At 31.8% G+C, this 14,320-nt stretch overlaps 1 protein-coding gene across 3 annotated transcripts in view; it reads right to left on the bottom strand.

Moving 5' to 3' along the window:
* The window catches only part of LOC143239400 (talin-2-like), a 132,341-nt gene that overhangs the window by 69,411 nt on the left and 48,610 nt on the right, over positions 1-14,320 (bottom strand). For all 3 annotated transcript variants that reach the window (XM_076480417.1, XM_076480434.1, XM_076480427.1), the window contains exons 15-25: positions 12,735-12,829; positions 12,118-12,206; positions 11,108-11,360; positions 9,437-9,488; positions 6,606-6,756; positions 6,254-6,355; positions 5,529-5,696; positions 4,921-5,022; positions 4,574-4,801; positions 3,997-4,128; positions 3,329-3,457 (exon numbers count right to left, since the gene is read on the bottom strand). In XM_076480417.1, coding sequence (XP_076336532.1) covers positions 3,329-3,457; positions 3,997-4,128; positions 4,574-4,801; positions 4,921-5,022; positions 5,529-5,696; positions 6,254-6,355; positions 6,606-6,756; positions 9,437-9,488; positions 11,108-11,360; positions 12,118-12,206; positions 12,735-12,829 — 1,501 coding nt within the window. The remainder of the gene's footprint in view (positions 1-3,328; positions 3,458-3,996; positions 4,129-4,573; positions 4,802-4,920; positions 5,023-5,528; positions 5,697-6,253; positions 6,356-6,605; positions 6,757-9,436; positions 9,489-11,107; positions 11,361-12,117; positions 12,207-12,734; positions 12,830-14,320) is intronic.

Here is a 14,320-nt window from a genome sequence, read left to right as displayed (position 1 = left end):
GGGCATATGCTTATGAACCAACAGTGCCACCCCTCCACGTACTCGTCCATCACACAGCCTGTCATTTCTGTCCAGAGAAAACTGCCGAAAGGTGACTGTATTGACAGGTTTCAGGAATGTTTCTTGTAAGGAAAGACATACAAGATGGTAGGAAGCAATCAGTGTTTTGATATCATCCAGATTAGAATGTAAACCTTGACAGTTCCATTGTATCAAAGTGGCCATTTTTAATGACGGGTAGGCGAAGTGGCTGGAGAACCCTTCTGTTTATGACCATGTCATTTTTCTTTACTGTCCTTATTCGGAGGTCTATCGACCTCCATGAATCCTGCCCTGGGTCGATTGGACAGGTCTTTGTTGTTGGAAGGGGTTTCCCGTGACTGAGGATGCGAATGAATGATTGTTTTGTATCTTGGGGTGGGAGAAAAAGATGAATCTGAAGAAATGCCTGTAATTGAAACCAAAGGATGTGGATCTTGGGGTTTGTTGGAATGTATGGGAGGAACAGAGATGGGTGTGGAAGTTGATTCAACCTTTTTAACCATGAAGAGCAAAAGGCTTTTCATTTGTTTTGAAAACGATTCTCTTGAAGGCACAGAGAGATCTGTCTGCCCTCCTACTGTAGTTGTGGAATGAAGTGCAGCAGCATATGTCCGTGATGAAGTGGCAGACAGCAATTTCCAAGTCTCAGGATAACTAATATTATGAGTCTTTTTCAAACGCTGCACCTCTTTTTCCTCCAAACATTTAGGGCAAGAACGAAAGCAGGAAGGGTGAGAACCATTGCAGTTGACACAATGACATTGGAAACACTGGAGAGGGTTTGAAATGTACAGCCATACCCTGCAAATGAGATAACCTGCCTTGATGGTGGCAGGTGCATACGGTGATGTAAATGCCAAAACGAGGATATGTGTTGGCAGTGTAACTCCATCTTTGAGAGTGGAGATGCACCTCACTGCAGAAACTCCTTTAGTGGAGAAACCAGCAAGAATCTTTGACTCAGGAACATTTTTCAAATCCCTCTCAACAATAACTCCTTGTGATGAATTCAAGGTAGCATGAGGGGAAACATCAATAGGTTCATTCCCAATTGCTTTTGAATTCAAGAGGAGTTCACTGCATTGAGATGTGGATGTTTCAACTAATATGTCTCCAGATCAAAGCTTCTTTACTGACTTTGGAGGGCCAGCAAGTCCCTTCTGAATAAAAAAAGGGGATATTCTGAAAGAGAATGTAATATAAGAAAATGGGGTACAGGTGTTACAGATGTTGAAGATTGGTGCTCAGTCTTCACGATGTGGTCGTTTACCTATTGAAGGTTTTAACACTATTTGACGTAAATTTTTCGTAGGAGGATCCATAGGAAAAAAAGAAACTTTTGGTACCCACTGACCCCACCCACCATAAAGCCCTACGTGTGGACGCACTACAATGTTACGCAAGAACATTGCAGCAACGCCAGTGATTCGTGAGCACTATACCCAAACACCAGCATCAGACACAATGTCCACAACACCCGTTGAGAACTTCCAACACTGGTACTTGGTTGACCCTAGCCCAAGTGGACCAGCCGATTGACCCAAGGGGGCCACCCAAAGGCTGCCAGTCTACAGGAATTCAAGGCCAAAGTGATGTGTTAGGGTTGGACCCCTCAACCACCAGGATCCTCTCCTCCCCTTCACGGGTCACCATGCATGGCAAACACGTGAGTGGATGTTTAGATCCCAGAAGAGGTAACCAAAAAGAACAAAACCTTCCCTGGGAGGTCCCCTCACCACGTACAGGAATCCACACTGAGGGGACAATGAACTGAAAAGTGAAATGAAAAGAAGTTGTCTGTCAATCTTGCTGCTTAAACAGCAGAAACTTTCTTGGCAATATTACACCTAGTTAATCTTTCATTTCATATTTGTTTCTAATTTTAGCTAAAGGTATGTAGAAGTCCAACACTAGGAATATGTGACTATAAATTTATCACTTGTTCAATTATATCACCACTCCCAGTTTTATTTATTGACCATAAATATGGTGTAAATTAATGTGACAACACTGAGTTTGTTCAATTTAAATTATAGAAAGTGTCTGTACAGTGAATTTGGGAACAGATGAGTTACTAACGAATTCCTAAAATGTATAATAAGTTACAAAATATCTTACTTTTTTTTTTTAGCAGCAAGTTTCTTACACTGATGAAGACATGAGATTAGGATCTTCAATTTACAAGAGCACTTTTTGACCAGATAAAGATTAAATACACTGACAATTACTCTTAATAATATAATAACAACATTGAATTTTGTTGTACAAATTTATTGAATTTAATTAAAATATATAAAAATCATTTTCCATGCACTGTAAAACCTTGGAACTATTTTCTAAATCACTGAATATGGTGGTCATGACTATACATTTGTATGTCACTATTATTTCTATTGTCCAGAAATATTTACAATTACAGACCACTTGTTGTATGCAAGTTTCTTCAGTTTTTAAGACCACACTTAAGTAAACTAAAGATACTTAACAGTAAACTGAAACACATAAGGCTACATGGGAATGTCATGATTTCAGTTTCTTTGGCTATCTTTATCCCCAAAACAGCTGTTTAATTTCAAGATGTGACTGGAAGTATATAAAATTTTGGTTTGCAAGTCTTCACAGACTTTACCTAATTTCCTTATTAGTGATACAGGGAGATATGCCCAGGTGCTGACAACTGTCGTTTCAGTTTATAAGATTCCTTCCTGTAATAATAGTTTTCATTTAGCATGTTAGCGTGCTGTTCTGGCTTGGTTTGAGGTGTGGTTTCAGAAACCAAAACACAAGGATTTAAAATTTAATGCTTCCATGGGAAAACACAAAGTATTCTACTTCAAAATATTGGTTCTTAACCTGTTTATCATTCACTAATCTTACTCTATAGATATCCTTTATCACAAAAACTGGTACATCCTTTAAACCATAAGCATGCCTAGGGGTAGAGTATACTGTAATCTTGTCAGAAATTTGTTAATCAATCAAAAAATAAGTCCTAAACATGTCGTCATGGCTCAAATATAGATATATGGTTCTCTATCAGCATGTACAAATTATTCACATACAGAGAAATTAACTATGTATATCGCACACACAATACAAAACACTACTAACAAAGAATTTGAAGATACCAATATGAGTGCTGCTATTTGAATAACAATATTTTTGTTGGATTTTTCTACTTTTCTTCCCCAGTTTCACTTTATCATAAGCTTTATTTGTACATTTAATATCAGTAGCTTCACTCAATATTAAATATACAAGTAAGTAAAACAAATTTCCTACTTACTTCTAGTCTGTGAATCAATTTTTTCTTTAATGCATTGCTGGCCGCAGCATTTGTGGCTGTTCTCAATTCCTCTGCAGCTCGACGCAGAGCAGCTTGTGATTCAGAGTCATGTGGGTTACCAGCACAGCCCTAGTAAAGGTTATTTGAAAAGTAAATATAAATCATATATTTAGCTATATAAATTAATCATAAATAATGGATTTCTGGTGTTTGAATTAGCCAAATTATTGGTTTTTATGAAAGCTTAACAAGTTCCTCAAAAGTTGACAACGGTAGTTAACTGAAGAAGAGAATCGTGTCAAACTGGAGAAAACATTTCATCTTTTAAGTCTGAAACTTCATTTTCTTTTCCCTTCCTAAATATCTTTCAAACTTGAAAGTTTGACTGATTCAAACCAAAATTGCATATTTTAATCTACAACATAAGATTTCTAGGAGGAGCTATATGTTTCTAATATAGTCCATATACAAAGCAGACTAGCTTAATTTTAAAGTTTTACATAGAAACAAAATGGAAAAGAACAGCTTAAAAAACAAGTAATTTTATTAATGAAAATCGTTCCTAAAAATAAGAAAAACCGAAACTTTTTATAAATATCATATTTATGCATGTTTCATTTACAGTAAGTAATAAACAGTTATATAATAGATAAAAATACTTTCAATACCTTTGCTGCTTCTACCATTCGTGTTGTTGCATCTGCTAGTAATTTGGCTGCTGCTAACAACCGTTTTTGTAGATCTGAATCGGGCTGCGACTCTGCTTCTCCTTTAATGGCTTGAATAAGATGAGCTGTTGCCTGAAAGACAGAAACAGGCCGAGTTAAACAGCCACTTTATAATCACTTGTAAGACAGCACTGTTAAACCTTGACAAAAGTTATCCTACACCTAAATGTTCTCATAATAATTTTAAACCCAGACAGAATTAAAATATAAACCAATAAATAAGTTTATCTACTTAATAAGAATAATTTCATTTTATGTTCAAAAGGAGTTGAAGGTGTTATTAGAATCAAAATTATTAAAGTATTTTAGTTTACACTGAGGAAAATATTAAATGTAATCTTTCTATAAATCATGAAGAATATTTTATTAAACAGACTTGAAATGGAATTCCAAAAGATATGCTTGTAACAATAAACAAAGTAAAATAATTGAAGATATTTCAAATTTAACTTTTACACAATAATCTCAAATTATAAAATAATTTGTTTTGTTTTTTTAATATAGAAACAGTAAATACCTTGGCAAGAACCTTTGCCTGTCTGACCATCTCATTGGCATCACCTGTACTGCTAAAAAGCTTGTCAGTTGCATCAAGTATGGTGTCTACGGCCCCTTCGTGCTCTGAAGGTTGTCCGTGTTGCTCTGGGTAACATCGCACGTGATTCAACAAATCATTCAGAGACTGTGTAACATCTGTAGCCGCAGTTCCAAGTTCCTTAAGCAAGCCCTCATCCCGTACAGCTTCCTAAAGAAAGTAGTTTATACAAGTTAAGTTTAATGTGGAAAACCACCTTGTAGACATTCATAAAAATTACAAATATCAGTTTTCAGTACATTTCTAATGTTGGTTAGAAAGACACAAACCTGACAAACTGTAACAACATTCTCAACAGCTTTAGCCACTTCCTTTGCTGCTTCACTCAGTTGCTGCTGACAAGCAGGGTTGTTGATAGTTGGTGCAACCACCTAATTTTGTAAAGAACACAATTTTGTATACATTAATATGAAAAATAAACACAGGCACAGTTACAAGAAATAATCAAATCATAATTTCATATAGTATCAAATGCCTATGATGGTGAAGAGTGACCTACAGATTACTGGTTTTGTAATCTTTCTATTATTATTATTATTACTGGAACACTGTACAGGATTGGTAAAAATGTAACTACAAAGCATCATCTTTATCAGTTATTGTGTTTTACTTTGATGCAATATCACAAACTACCAATCCATGAAAAATTATTTGTACACTCACAGACTACCAAAATATCATTTAACTGTAATTACAATATTCACAACACTTCCAGTATATGCAGTTATCATACAAAACCTTTCACAAACACAAGAATCATTAATAAATCAAGTTAACCTACTTTCAACCACCTAAACAATTAATAATTGATGTGATTATTTTATTTTCTCGGAACTTTTACGTGGCATATAAATAATTTTACAATTATTTCCATTACCTTGGCACAAGCAACCAACTGAGATGTTGCTAAGGCACACTGAGTTGCAGAATTTATCACTCTGTTCTGCAAGGGTGGGTCATCACACCTGCTAGCTACATTCTTGGCTTTCAAAACTAATGCTGCTGTAGCATTTGCCACTGCTTTGGCCAGGCTCAAAAGAACATCCTATCATTAGACAAATAAAAACATTAGCAGATTTGGGATCTCCAACAGTAAACTATAATGTTGTATACAACTATGATTCAATCTTTTTTTTTTTTTTCCCACAATCTCATATCTAATGTAAATTGTAAGTTTGATGTTCTTTTCTAACCACTATAATGATAAAAAATAAGAAAAAAGAAATTATTTTAGAATATAATAAAAATCTGAATTTTATTTTAACATTTTAGAAATAAAATATAATTCCTTTCTTATAAACTTGAAATTGCCCTGAGAATACAAGTTTTGTTTTCTTCATTTTTAAGCCATACAATCACACTAGCAGTTTTGCTCCATTATAACAAGTACTCTTTAGCACGAGTATAATATGCTTAAAGTTCTAGTTAAATAATTGAACATGTTAATTATTTTTGACTCAGGTGCTTATTTCTTTAAAATGGATAAGAATAGAGATACTCCATAAAACACTTCAGTTAATTCTAATTCAAACTACCTAGAATTAATCAATAATATTTAAAATGTTCCAATTTTCACTGTTATCAAATGTAATTTATTTTTACCTGCACTTCCTTGTCCACTGCATCTTCTTCACCAATCGTATAAAGAACACCATGGCTTGCTTCTCCGACACGAGTGGCAGCTTGAAGAAGGCTCTGACGAGGCTGTTAAACGTTTTAAAAACACTGTATAGTACTATCTTAAGGAGTTACGATCAACAAACATTTTTATAATGAATATCACACTCAGGACCATCTATAAAAATAAAGAATAAATAATACAATAAACAATATAGATATATGCATGGTTGAACAACCATCCTCTGTTTCATATCAATACATAAACAAGAAATAATAAAAAAGGTACTATTAGATCATGAACACAAAAACAGGATTTGTATTAAATTTATCTCACCTCCTTGCTGCCTGGCTCAGCAGCTTTTAGTAAATCATAAAATGTTAGACAAAGATTTCGAGCAGCATCCAATAAGTTATCCCCTTGACTTTCATCCATGAGAGCAGCGATCATTTTCACGTCTTTAGACATTTCTGGAAGGTTGGTGGTACTGTGACACAGAAATGTTCATTAAATACTGACTCAATCAAAAAAAAAAAAAAGACATTTGAAAGTATTATAAATGACTCAATACCTCAAATGTTATACTGACTAATCCAAAATTAAATATTTTCAATTCATAACAAGTTATTTTTGAACTTTCTCCAATGTAAGTTTTAAATCACTCAACAAGATCTATATGTTTCAAACAAAGTTGAATTAAAAAGATGTTTCTAAATCAAAATCAAATTACTTTACATTTATTACTGTAATTAAATATTGTTGACCAACACAAACGTGACTGGTGTTTCAATGAGCTTGCATGCAACTATTTAAAAATACCTTTTACAATCAATTGGATTTTGATATCCTATATTCGTTTTATTTATTTTTTGTTTGTTTGAAGTTAAGTGTAAAGCAAAACAATGGGCCATCAGTGCTCTTCCCACCACAGATATCATAGCCTGGCTCCTAGCACTGTAAGTTTGCAGACATACCACTCTGCAACTGGAGCCTCCTTGTTTTTTTGTTTTTTTTATAGGTGAATGTTTATGCTAATAACTATTAATATCTTCCCTATACATACTGTGAATACATAAACAGTAATATCTCACTGTTCTTTATCTTACTATAATGGTACTATGATAAATGGTATCTTGTCAAATTGAAACAAAAACTGAACAAAAAAAAAAACAAACTGAAATTGTGATAGAAACAAGAGTACTAGTTTGGCTAAGTGGAATGCAACGTGATCTGAAAAAAAAACTTAAGACATATTTCTCTTGCCTTTAGTGATTTTAACCCTATGGTTACCAGGTCCTTACATCACAAGAACCTAATGTAACTCTTGTTAAACATTTTCTTCCAAAAAATAAAATTAGTGGATGAAACTGTTCAAAATTTGACAAAAAATACTTTATTCAAAATATGTAGTTTTAGATAAATAAAATACTTAAGTTTGATGTTTTTCATCTTACAATTCACAAACACACAGTTAAAATGATATGTATAAGATTAAGAAATGTAAATACATACATGCCTGTTAACTCTCCATTGAATAATTTTAAAATATCTTACTTGGGTTATACTCGTAATTTTCATCTTTACCTTTAACTTATAGTTTATTTTTAATGTTTCAGTTTTATTTCCTGTTCTTAATTATTTACTACTCATCTCAACTCACATCAACACATGTCTAGAGCCAATATAACAGCATCATCAGCACAGTCACTTCAGCACAATGCTTTTTGCTCCTGCATAGTAAGCCTCGCAGAGCAAAGTGAGGTTTAGGTTAATTTTTAAAAATTAAATTTTTAAAATACGAATTTTAAAACATGAATAATCCATAATTAACTAAAATATAAGAGTGAAACCTAAGTAAAATATAAAACTCTATTGAATTAATATGTATAAGGTACAAACAAAGTGCTATCAAGAACAAACCTCCAACAATGCTAAAAGAGCAGCATGATGTGCTGGTTAATGAATAATGAAAGCCAGTTTTAAATTAACCATTGAAAGACTAATTTCAAATTAGCTCTTTCTATTGGTTATAAGCATGCACTTCAAATAAGCAGATGGTGGCTTAGAATTCACATTTATAGTATAGAAAGTGGGCATAGCTGCTGTCAGGGAGTAACATTATTTATTTGTTCTCTGAATTGACCCAAAATAATTTGAAAAACCCAACAGGTAAATAAACTTCTATGTGTAGTTTTATACCTAGATATATGCTGCAAATGAAAAAAATTATTTAAATAGAAACCATATGTTAAGAATTTGTTTGAACATTTGTGTATCATGCAACAACAAAACTGAAGTAAACCTTTTTAAAGGTTTACTTTGAAACAAAGAAACTAAAACTCTGAATCATAACATACATTTAATACTAACTTCATTAAAATACATTAGAAGTAAAGTAGCTTAATTAAGTTTTGTATATAACCAAGTAAAATCTGTGACATGCACAGCATGAAGTTTAAAGATGACATTGTAGTTAACCCTATCTGCCAGGGCACCATTTACTGTGTATGTCATAAGCCTTACATTCAAACTTTTATTAAACTATTATCTGTTTGTAATACCAATTAACATAGCATAAAATTACGAAATCCATATTTTAATAGTATATAAGTTTTAAGGTTTTAATTTTACAAGGTATCATTACACAAAATTCTTGAATTTCCCATAGCGTGCGATACATTTTCTCTAGATATCTCCTCTTCTCTAATTTATGCAATCAAATCGACCAAGCCCAAGTTGAAAGAGTTAAAGGATTAACTTCTTTGCTTAAAGACTTTTAATCACTTTGTACCTATATTTCTTTGGTTTATTAACTTTTGAGATTTTTAACATGATTATTCATGCATGCCTAAGAGTAATGCTTAAAATTTTTTCCCAGGTTTAAGTAAACACAATAACAACAAAACAATCTGCACATTTCATATAATCTAAACATATTCACTACTTCCTCATAACTCTAAAGTAATGTGTCATTAACTCCTTTTAAGACAATTTCTATTGCAGAAGTGTGAAGATATATCCATCAGCTTGGCAATTGTACTTTTATATATTATCTTTCAATGTTAATAGGAATGACAAAGTGTTCTGAGGTGTATTATTCAATTTAAGTGTTAATTTCTCCGAGATAGAGAAATAAAGATAAAGGTAATGAATTTTCAGATGCTTACATGATATTAATAGCAGCACCTACACCAGGATGATCGACTTCTTCGGGAGATCCTAGAAATACATTAGTAACGATCATAAACATCAACATCATGCTCACTAAACTACAGACTGTATCAACTAAGCAGAAGAATCAAAATTTCCATTTTTCAACAAAACACAAGCAGATAAATTGTTTGATAATAACAAAAACAAGTTAGGTTCTCAAAACAACCATGTTCCAGTAATGTTACACTGTATGGCTAAGTTTCTTCAATTTGATGATGTGTTTTATTCTTAAACTTGAGCATGCACAAGAAAGTGGTCTTATTGGTATGTAGGCAATACTGATGTCACAGTAATTCACTGGAGATATTGTCTGAACACGAGTTTCTTCAAGAGAGAACAAGGGTCTGATAATGTACTGATGTTGAAATATCCAGAACCACAAAGCCAGTGGCAGATGTACCTTGCAGAAGGTTATATTAGAATGCTTTAAAAGATACACCTTTGAAGGACAGTACAATAAAATAATTTTGGTTGAAGAGAAAGATTTATCAAGAACACCAATTTACAAAGTCTCTAGGCTGACACGAGAAGGCAGTGTGGATTTATGGTTGGTTAGTGAATTATTTCAAACCTGTTTGTGTTCTGAATCTGCTGAGTGCAACATATGCTTATCCAGCAGAGCAACAATTCTTGAGAAATACTATTACATTATCCAGAGTAGATCCCTGGACCTTACAGATGTAACAATCTACATGCACTATACAATAGTTCTTAGATGTATTTTATCGAGAAAACAAATTATTTAATGGTTGTAAACAATAATCTTCTATCACTTTCTCTAACAATATGCATTTTCAATTTTCCAAGAGGTAGAAAGACCCATAAAGTGCGAGAAAATAATAGACAATATCCATAACAGAAACGATTTTGAGTGATAAACAGTAAATTTGCTTTTGATCTTGATTTTCAAAATGACCTCAAAATTTCCAAATCTTAAATCAAATGTAGAACTTTGTAATATCTGTTGCATTACTTTCTTCAATAGCCATTAATCTTGTATTGAAATGTTATGGTCACAATACTGGGGTATATTTTATATGCACCAGTGGTTAGTTGACAATCAATACTCAAAAGTTAACTAAGTCTAGAACTTTGTATGCAGCACCTTTTATATAACATTACTCAAAATCTACCCATCAATTCGAGAAATTCTCCCCACAAGAGAGAGACAGATGGACAGAGGCAAACCAATATTGCTTTGCTGTAGGAGCATAAAAAAATTCCATTACTTGTGTAAGTTGGTGTAAAGCAGAAATACTTCTAAGAGTTTCCCAATTTTATTTTTTTAACCCTCTTAAATTGACATAGCAAAAAAAATATTTAGAAGAGGGTAATAATATATTTTCTGTTAACAAAAAACATCAAATAAAAAGAAACACAGCAAATGCCTTGCAAATTACATAAAGTTAAAAACTTTTCATCACTTACAACAGACAAATAGACTAACAACCATATATATTTTAATCATTTTTCACTTCAGTTAACAACTTTAATTATTTACAGTAAGAAAAGTCTTCTTTATTCAAAATTTACACACAGTAACTAATCTTAATTAAACAAAAAAAAAGTGATTTGTCAGTTTGAAATGTTAATAGCAGTTTGATAAAAAAATTTTCAATACTCACCAGATGTTAAGGTTATCACCTGAGCTGTAGCAGCATTCATTGCTCCAAGGTGAGAAGACACACTCTGCTTTTTAACATCAAAAGTATTTTGTTTCCATTGAAGAGAAGCAGGATCTGTTCCTATTTCAGGGAGATCGGCTTTTGTCTGAAGTTCTTTTTGAGCTGAATCTACCGCATCTCGTCCTGCATCAATGGAACTCAATAAAGCTTGTTGGGGTTCTGTCAGTGTTCTGTGAACTTTAGGATGTTGAGGCTAAAATTACAGATTAAAAAGTCAAAGCTCGTCTCAAGGCTTATGAGATTTACAATAATTAATGAATTCATCTAATAATGAAATAAAATGGTACTAAAAATGTATTTGATTCAATATATACTAAATTATAAAAATTAGCCATCATTAGAAAATAAACTTTATTTCTTGTAGAGAGGCAAAAAAAGTGAAAGATTATTCAAATTTTTCCAAATAAATCTTTGTTAAATGATTTTACTTGATAAAAATATGTTTATATTTGACTTCCTAAAAAATATATCTTATTTAATGAAGCAGTAACAACAGGCATCAAATTAAAGTTTCAATGCAAATAACAATAAATGTGTCTTGGAAAAGAAAGGTAAAATTCCACGAGATAAACAGAAGTTTGGGGATTGAAAAACCCAAAAAAATGTTCCATCTGTACCAGTATTTCACATTCTAAATCCCTGTGATGTAGTTTTTATTAAAACTACTTTCATTTTTTACAGCTGTACTTTATGTTCTAAATCCATGATGTAGTTCGTTGCTCAAACTATTTTCATGTCAACTTTACTGGATTCACCGCTACTACATATTTACAACTGTGTATAACACATGTTTCTAAGTAACTAATTCTTACCATTCCTGAGAAAACTGTCAGTTTAGCTTTTAAAAACATAAGACTGATGTTCCAAACAAGCTCTACATATATAAATCAGCTCTAAGTTGGTCAAATTAAATCAGTTTAAGAAAATGAAACCATCTAGTTCACACTCACTGTGGTAGGTGCATGGCCACTATGAGCATGTCCCTTCACTTCTCCATATTGAATACCTTGCATGTGACCAGTGCTGTAGTTCTGAGCCCCTGAAATAAAGGTTTTGAAACGATTTATTTTGTGTTTGATCACTGTCTATACAGCTATTCTTATTAGAAATAACATCTCTTCCATAACTGAAATGTATGTTACATTGCTAACCTCAAATACTTTATCTTTTTTCATTCTACATTTTGTCACACAGTTATTTAAATACAAAGTATTAGGCACAGACAACTTCAATTGTTTACTAACAAGTTTAAGCATTAATATTTTGGAATAAAAAGTAATTATTTCTTTCAAAAGTCAAGAACTGTATACAAACTTGAAAGTCCAATCCTTAAATTAATTACTATTCAAGATAAAATTTTATTTATAATAAAATAAGTTTGGATCTCAGTTCCAAATATTTTGTGCAACATTAAGTTTATACTTTGACTAATTATATATATACAATGACAATGTTATGAAATATAAAAAGCACATTCTCAAATAATTAAAACATAAGGTATATAACTTTTTTCTTTAATGATATATAAACTGTATATTAAAAACCATTTTTCCGAGTTATTTCTTACCATCTGCCCCAGTTCTCATTACAGCAGGAATTGCAACAGAACCTGAGCTGGCATGAGAGAGTTTTGCTGCTGGAGTGTGTTGTAGAATTGTGGCCCTAAACAACAACAAATTATTAACACACATATACACCAATATTAAAAAAGTATCCTTAGTGCATGTCCAAGTACAAACTATTATAATACAGACTTGCTAACAAACTGAAATACATACATAATAGATTGTACCCTGCAATGAAGTCATACAAGTAATCAAATTTGATGGTTCATTAATTTAGCTTCTTGATAAATATTATATACAAACATGTTTGATTTATCAAGGTGACAATATCATAGGTGTAAATAACAATATTTGTTTTATAAAACACAACATAATCTTCATTACTTTGCACAGAATCAAACTAATCTAGAAAAAAGTATTCTTTTCAGTATATTAAAAACAGACAAGTTAATTTTGTTAAATTTAAGTTAAATTTCTTAAAACTTCCTTTAGATGTTTTCAATGGAGAGTCCAATTGTTTTTATTTACTTGCATCTATTCATCCAGTGACTTAATAAAAATATACAAAAAGAAAGACCTCTCTCAGTTTCTACTATGACTTATAATATTGTCCACATTCAAATATAATGGATTAAAAACTAACTAGCAGAGCAAATTATTTTTAAAACTTTTCTCAAAACCCATTAAACAAGAAACAACAATCACATGGATTTTAACTGTCATTTAGTACATTTAGAATGCAAGTACCGTATAACCCGAAATATAAAGACATACTCAAATTTTGAAAATGTTAAATTGAATAAAGTTTGAATTTTTACTAAATGTATTAGGTAGTTTCTAAAAAGGTTAAAAAAAAAGCATTAAACATTCTTGGAAACTTTCATTATGTTTTTTGTATCAATTTGACAAAAGTTATTGAAAAGTTTATACATGGTGTTACACAAGGCTAGTTATTCATTTTCACACAAAACTTTGTCATCACTAGAATTTTTGCTACCATCGTATAAGTTAGATTTGCTTTTTTGAACCTGTGGTTCATCCTTTTCTGATTCCAACATCTGTTGTGTTATATATGCAACATTTATTTAAAGCTTTAACGATTTCTGATGGTAACTTCTAGTTATAATAAAAAGACTGAATGTGTGAGAATATAAGGCTCAGTCAATTTTTCAGAAGGTATTTGGAATAAAAAATGTACATTATACTTAGGCAAATATGGTAAGTTAAGCAAACAGTTTTGCTACACAAGAGCATTTGTAAAGCAGTATTTCACTCTTGTTTTTCAATCCCCCCCCATCGTTAACTTCAAGAAATTCCAAAAATTAATTTAAAATGTTACATTTTAAAATATTTTTGTATATTTTCCTCATTTCCTATTTATATCTGAAACTGATGCAATAGTGTTACTAAAGTACTAACCTTGGCCTCTCCTGCTTTCAGCATGCAGGTAAAGTAGAATCATTCTGATTAAAAGGTACTTATTATACCAAGAATACAAAACATTTCAATGGATACATTTACAAAGTGACTATTTTTCACAAAGCCCACACTGAAAAGATTTTATCTCATAATGTTATGAAATTTTACA

This window comes from Tachypleus tridentatus, chromosome 2 (assembly GCF_004210375.1).
Source record: "Tachypleus tridentatus isolate NWPU-2018 chromosome 2, ASM421037v1, whole genome shotgun sequence".
NCBI classification, from domain to species: Eukaryota; Metazoa; Arthropoda; class Merostomata; order Xiphosura; family Limulidae; genus Tachypleus; species Tachypleus tridentatus.
This window is presented reverse-complemented; position numbering and strand designations above follow the sequence as displayed.